We start from the raw sequence: 7,370 nt of genomic DNA, 5'->3' as shown, positions 1-7,370 counted from the left end.
TTAACCTGGCTTACACATAACACACTAACACATTTCTAATATTCAAATCCGTTAAAGGATTTTTAGGCTTCATTAATTAGGACAACCAGAAGCGGGAACTCTTCCCATAACACCCGATGTACTTAGGGTTGGGTATCAATTGGGTTTTTTACGATACCGGTGCCAAATCGATACTTTTAAAACGGTACCAGTGCCTAAACGGTGCAAATGAGGACCTTGTCTCCTAGACGGCCACCGGGACAAGACCACAGGAACCAGTTGAGTCCTCTGCACAATGTGACATTGCTGCAGCCTGGAATTGAACTACTGGTTTCGTCTGGTCAGACTGAGCCTGGTTTCTCCCAAGGTTTTTTTCTCCATTCTGTCACCAATGGAGTTTCGGTTCCTTGCCTCTGTCGCCTCTGGCTTGCTTAGTTGGGGACACTTAAATTCCAGCGATATCGTCGACTTGATTGCACAGACACTATTTAAACTGAACTGAGCTGGATGATGATGACATCACTGAATTCAATGATGAACTGCCTTTAACTGAAAATTGAGTGTTTACTATTATCATTTTGCATTATTGACACACTATTTTTCTAATTAGTGCTGTACAGTTGCTTTGACACAATCTGTATTGTTAAAAGCGCTATATAAATAAAGGTGACTTGACTTGTTTGTCTAGAAACCCTGAACACCCTAGTAAGTCTACAGCTGTAGATCTAGTAAATCGAAACGATTTAATCTGTTTGTCTAGTAGCAACCCTTAACAATCTAGTAAATCTACAGATTTAGATCTAGTAATAAAGAGTGAGTCTGCATGTCTAATAATAACCCAGAACACCCCAGTAAGTGTACAGATTTAGATCTAGTAAATCAGAACGAATAAAGCAGTCTACATCTAGTAAATCTACAGATCTAAATCTATTAAACCAGAACTAGTTGATCTGTTTGTCTAATAATAACCCAGAACACCCTAGTTAGTCTATAGATGTAGATCTAACGTTAATTATTCTGAAACGGTAAATCTGTTTGTCTAGTAACAGAGGTAAATATACAGATCTAGATCTAGTCAAATCAGAACTAGTTAATCTGTTTGTCTAGTAACTAAACCAGAACACCTTTGCAAACACAAAGCTTTCAAACTTAAGGTTTTTTCCCAAATTCCAAGCAAATCTTTGACAAGCCCACATACAAAGTTTGCTCATCGTCTAAGCTAGTAACTAAGTTAGCTCTCACGGCTCACCTGCAGATCTGCGCCCTGCGCGCGGCAGTCCATGTAGTTCTCCCAGGCCTGGGACAGATCAGCCAGGTGTGAGCTGGCCATGTCCCGCTGACCGCCACCGGCTCCGGTTCATCCACAGCAGCGACCGAAGCTCTAAAATCCAGCGGTGAAATCCGAGCTGCGTGAGCGGGAACGGCACATCATTTCATTAGGCGTCCATCCGGATTAACGTTAGGAGATGTGAAGTCCGTTAAAACCGTTACTGCCTACAGAGACGAAATAGAACTTTTGAATTCACGGCTGGCGCGAATTGGGCTCTAGTTCGCATTCAAGTCCGTTTATACCAGTCTGGCTGACAGTTGCTGTCAAGTTACAGTTGCAAAAGCAGACAAATGAAGCATTAATATTAGTACACCGCTTAGCGTTAAATACAAGTTGGGGCTTATATTAGCTTCGGCGTCAACATTAGCCTGAATGAACCAGTCGAAATGCAATTACTACAAAAATTGGTTCGTATTTGCAGACAAGAGACTGGATCTGGATCATTTCACGCAGCGGAAGACGCAGAATCTCCTGCAGCACAGCTTAGGCTAACACTCGTTGATTTAGTTATGTCAACTATGAGGTAGCACGAATGCCAACCAGGCATGTTTAATCATCATATCAGTATTATACATCTGAACGCAAGTTCTGAGGTCTAAAAACAATGACATTTTACGTACCTCGTCTCCGGTCTTCCTTCTAACATGTACACAAGCAATTTAGAAGAAAAAATGACATGCAAAACAGTACAGGAAATAACGCCCACAAAACAGAATCCTAAGCGGCTATTGGTTGAGTAGACTGTCGATCAAATCTGGCCTCTGAGGACGCTCCCTTTCGCCAATCGTTCGGATGACGTCAATCGTGTCCCCCTGTTAGGGCGGGGCTTAGCCGCTTACGTTTTTTGTTCCCGCTGTGGGCGGGGCTGACGTGATGACGCCCCTAAATTAATACTTTATAAATAGTATCAGTATAAACTGTATTTACGGCACACCTCTATTTATAATATTTTGTTGCACATACAAGTCATAATCCTATTTTCTTCTGTAATATTTCTTGTCCAGTTGTTGTATTTATTATTATATATTTTTTCATTGCCTAAAATAATTTTTTTTCATTGCCCCTTTTTTATTTTAGCTATTATTTAAATTTACCTCATACTATAAAACACACATGAACTATCTATAACATAAATGTATAATATTATGAAATGTATTTGTATAAGATAAGATAAAATCTCAAGGTACCCACATTTAATCGTTTCTATTCGTTTAATGCATTACATTTCCAGTTACTATACTAAAATCCACAGAAATCTGCAGAATTTCTCAGTGGCCAGAATACTTAATAACACAACTGGAACATGTTAAAAATTACAATACGGACATACAAACGTTCATAACATAATTAAAGAATGGTACGATTTAATTAATGACCTACAAGGTGAAATAAATACAGTAAGAAAGAATAACTAGACAATTTAATGGTTTGTGCAGGGAGTTTTCACCTGATTTTTAGGCTGCTGCTGCCATCTGCTGGTTACTATTTTCTGTGCACAAGGACTTTTTTTAGTTTTTTGTTTTAATTAAAAAAGAAGCACTGTAACAATATAAAAATGACACGGCTAAATAAACAAAATATGATTTTATTGAAAAGATGTATGTGTAAACATTGATTTATGTCAGGCTATTTCACAATTGTATCATTTCTTTATCTTTTAAAAGAGATACTCTCAGGGTAACACTGTTAGTTTTGCTGAAAATAGTCACGAAACTAAATTCACAATGACCTCATTAGCATTAACTGCTCTTTAAAGCACCATGATCATATTTAAGGCATGGATGCATTTAGAAATCTTTAATACTGAGTTGGTTTTATTACATCTTTCAGACAAGAAGCATTCAGATGGAACTGCCATGTCCTTCATCACCGGAGGTCTGCTCACGTCTCTTTGAATCTTCAGTTCCAGCCTTCTCGCTCCACACAGCCCAGTCCCACAGCGTTATCCGGACACCTGCACGAGCGCCCAGCAGCTGTCGCCAGACATAAGTGAGTACAGCCGCCATTATTGCTCGAGCAGTAGTTCTGACCTGATGGGGAACAGTGAGTATCTCACATTAGCTGCAGTCATGGTACAAACATGTTGTTTTAGCGACTTGAGCCAGTTATTGACACGGTTAGAAGCACTGAGCATTAAAAACTGACATCATTTATGAAGAATTTACAGTGGTGGCCAAAACTGTTAGAACACCCGACAGATTTTTGCCTCCAAAACATGATTTAATTTCATAATGTTCATGCAGATGGTTGCTCTGAGCACAACGAATATCAAGATGAGTCATACTGTTTTTATCCACTTTTAACTTTAATATTTGGTATGTCCACCTTTTGCAGCAATTACAGCAGCACATCTCTCTGGCATAGAGTCAATATATTTCCTGAGAACTTCAACACTGATGTTATCCCATGCCTTCTGCAGCTCAAGCCAAAGGCTTTCCTTTGAATGCACAATAGATCTGTCCAGTTTATTTTCCAACTCGCCCCAAATTTGCTCGATGGGGTTGATCTCTGGACTTTGAGGGGGCCAGTGCATCATTTTCAATGAAATCCACAAAAGCTGTTTTAGAACGTGATGCTTATTTCTGTTAAAAAAAAAAACATATTTGATCATTTTTGTTCAATTAATTTAAATGTATTACATTTCCGGTTATTACAGTAATATCTACAGAAATATATGTATTTTTCAGTGGCAAGAACACCTGATAACACAATTGGTAAATGTAAAATAATAATAAACAATCATAATTATAAGAATAATAACCAATTTTAAAAATGTTATGATGTAATTAATGACCTACACAGTCAAAGAGATAAGAAACAGTAAGAAAATAATAACTAGACAATCTTATGCTTTGTTCGGGGAGTGAAAAAAAACATTTTCATATGATTTTTAGGCTGTTGCTGCTCTCTGGTGGTTATTATTATAAGGACTTTATCACAGTATGAGTCTAAGTAATAACAGAGTTTAAGCACTATAAGAATATATAAAAATGACAAGGCTAAATAAACAAAATATGATTTTATTGAAAAGATGTATGTGTAAACATTGATTTATGTCAGGCTATTTCACAATTGTATCATTTCTTTATCTTTTAAAAGAGATACTCTCAGGGTAACACTGTTAGTTTTGCTGAAAATAGTCACGAAACTAAATTCACAATGACCTCATTAGCATTAACTGCTCTTTAAAGCACCATGATCATATTTAAGGCATGGATGCATTTAGAAATCTTTAATACTGAGTTGGTTTTATTACATCTTTCAGACAAGAAGCATTCAGATGGAACTGCCATGTCCTTCATCACCGGAGGTCTGCTCACGTCTCTTTGAATCTTCAGTTCCAGCCTTCTCGCTCCACACAGCCCAGTCCCACAGCGTTATCCGGACACCTGCACGAGCGCCCAGCAGCTGTCGCCAGACATAAGTGAGTACAGCCGCCATTATTGCTCGAGCAGTAGTTCTGACCTGATGGGGAACAGTGAGTATCTCACATTAGCTGCAGTCATGGTACAAACATGTTGTTTTAGCGACTTGAGCCAGTTATTGACACGGTTAGAAGCACTGAGCATTAAAAACTGACATCATTTATGAAGAATTTACAGTGGTGGCCAAAACTGTTAGAACACCCGACAGATTTTTGCCTCCAAAACATGATTTAATTTCATAATGTTCATGCAGATGGTTGCTCTGAGCACAACGAATATCAAGATGAGTCATACTGTTTTTATCCACTTTTAACTTTAATATTTGGTATGTCCACCTTTTGCAGCAATTACAGCAGCACATCTCTCTGGCATAGAGTCAATATATTTCCTGAGAACTTCAACACTGATGTTATCCCATGCCTTCTGCAGCTCAAGCCAAAGGCTTTCGTTTGAATGCACAATAGATCTGTCCAGTTTATTTTCCAACTCGCCCCAAATTTGCTCGATGGGGTTGATCTCTGGACTTTGAGGGGGCCAGTGCATCATTTTCAATGTTCCAGCAGATTCCTTCCGTCGCAGGTTGTTCCGGCACTAGTTCATTTTAAGGGTATTGTAATGGCCAATTCAACAAAAACAACTGAAACCTCTTAAATATGCCAAGTGTTCTAACAATTTTGGCCACCAGTGTAAGAATAAGAAGTGATTATATGAGAGAGAAATCCTACCAGACGGGCAGTGGGCATGTGCCGTGGTGATCCCGTACAGACGTGTTCGTTTCTGGGGCTGGAACTCATCCACCTCTCGCCTAGCATATCGATCAGCTACGACTACAGCACCCCTGATCAACACAAACACACAAACCGTCAGGAAAACACTGGGTATCTGCCTTTATGATACATATATATGCATGAATAATTAATTGGATTTTTAAATGTTTTGAAATGTCTTCTGCTCATCCACATCTGCATCTATTACAAAATACAGTAAAAACTGTGAAATATTTCTACTATTTAAAATAGCTGTTTTCTATATTGTAAAATATAATTTATTGCTGTGATGCACAGCTGTATTTTCAGCATCATTACTCCAGTCTTCAGTGTCACATGATCTTCAGAAATCATTCTAATATGCTGATTTGCTGCTCAAGAAACATTTATGATTATTATCAATGTTGAAAACAGTTGTGCTGCACAATATTTTTGTGGAAACCGTGATACATCTTATTTTTCAGGATTCTTTGATGAATAGAAAGTTCAAAAGAACAGCATTTATTTGAAACAGAATTTTTTTTAATATATTTCTATTATAAATGTATTTACTGTCACTTTTGATCAAAAGTATGAATTATATTATCATTATTAATTAATAATAGCGTATTGGAATGATCTCTGAAGGATCTTGTGACACTGACTGAAGACTGGAGTAATGATGCTGAAAATTCAGCTTTGATCACAGGAATAAATTACATTGTATAATATATTCACATAAAAAAAGTTATTTTGAAATTTTCATGAAAATTAAGCATATTTTCCTCCCAAATTCCCCCTACTGTAATGCATCCTGTCCTTTTACATGTCAGTTGTTTGTGTACTGTTTATTATTACAAATTGCTATAATAAGCTCCATTGTGACTCTCCACTAACAGAGAGCAAAAGGCTGTAGGAAGATCAGAGAAAGACACAGACGGCCCGTGAAATCACACACAGCTACCACAAGCCTTGAAACAGGCCTCTTGACCCGACCTCTGCACAGCAAACACATTCAGGGTTAAAGTGCCAAATCAGTGCATGCTGCTGCTGAGGGAACCGGCGCTAGCACACAGACACATCAAGGCCTCAGAAGAACAGAGAGCTGTTGAGCTCACAGGTTTAGACTGAACCTTGACCTTGCTTTCCCATCCTAAACCACAACCGAATAACACGAGCAAGACCAGGTGAAATCAGCGGAGTTAAACTGCATTTTCTGGCAGACTGAACCCAGCAGTTGTTATTCCTATTATTCTGTTATAAAACACTACCATTCAAAAATCTGCAGTCAGTATGTTTTTTTTTTTAAAGAAATTAATACTTTTATTCATTAAGAATGCATTAAGTTGATCAAAAGTGACTTACAAAAGATTTCTGTTTTGATTTATAATCATCAGAAATGTTTCTTGAGTAGCAAATCAGCATATTAGAATGATTTCTGAAGATCATGTGACACTGAAGACTTGAGTAATGATGCTGAAAATTCAGCTTTGATCACAGAAATAAATTACAGTTTAACAGATATTCATATAGAAAATATTTCTTTTAAATTGTAATAATATTTCAAATTTTTTACTGGATTTTTGATCAAATAAATGCAGCCTTGGTGAGCAGAAGAGACTTCTTTCAAAACATTTGAAGGGCCTGTCACTCAATAAAAGCGTGATGTTGTTTAAAGGGGTCCTATTATGCTCTTTTACAAAGTCTTGATTTTGTTTTGGGGGTGTACTAGAACAAGCTCTCATACTAGGTTGTATTTTTCACATATTTTACATTATTACAACACCTCTCTCCCCAGTCTGGTATGAACGGCTCGAATAGTTCCTGTATCAAATGAAGGCCCGCCTTCTGAAATACGAAATGTGCTGTGATTGGTTAGCTGGGCCGGTG

The 7,370-nt window shown here is 37.7% G+C and overlaps 2 protein-coding genes across 2 annotated transcripts in view; both read right to left on the bottom strand.

The window, feature by feature from the left end:
- Positions 1–1,966, bottom strand: part of LOC107691204 (lysosomal-trafficking regulator-like) — a 122,024-nt gene extending 120,058 nt beyond the window's left edge. Inside the window, 2 exon segments of the mRNA XM_016489701.1 lie at positions 1,229–1,473; positions 1,930–1,966. Of these exon segments, the coding sequence (XP_016345187.1) occupies positions 1,229–1,309 (81 nt within the window). The 5' untranslated portion in view covers positions 1,310–1,473; positions 1,930–1,966.
- Positions 1,967–4,314: 2,348 nt separating this feature from the next.
- LOC107691203 (nidogen-1-like) overlaps positions 4,315–7,370 on the bottom strand; it is a 37,875-nt gene continuing 34,819 nt past the window's right edge. Inside the window, exons 19-20 of the mRNA XM_016489700.1 lie at positions 5,460–5,572; positions 4,315–4,774 (exon numbers count right to left, since the gene is read on the bottom strand). Coding sequence (XP_016345186.1) covers positions 4,644–4,774; positions 5,460–5,572 — 244 coding nt within the window. The 3' untranslated portion in view covers positions 4,315–4,643. The remainder of the gene's footprint in view (positions 4,775–5,459; positions 5,573–7,370) is intronic.

Source organism: Sinocyclocheilus anshuiensis, unplaced genomic scaffold (genome assembly GCF_001515605.1).
Source record: "Sinocyclocheilus anshuiensis isolate Anshui unplaced genomic scaffold, SAMN03320099.WGS_v1.1 scaffold462, whole genome shotgun sequence".
NCBI classification, from domain to species: domain Eukaryota; kingdom Metazoa; phylum Chordata; class Actinopteri; order Cypriniformes; family Cyprinidae; genus Sinocyclocheilus; species Sinocyclocheilus anshuiensis.
Note: the sequence above shows the minus strand (reverse complement) of the source record. Positions and strands in the feature narration are given on the sequence as shown.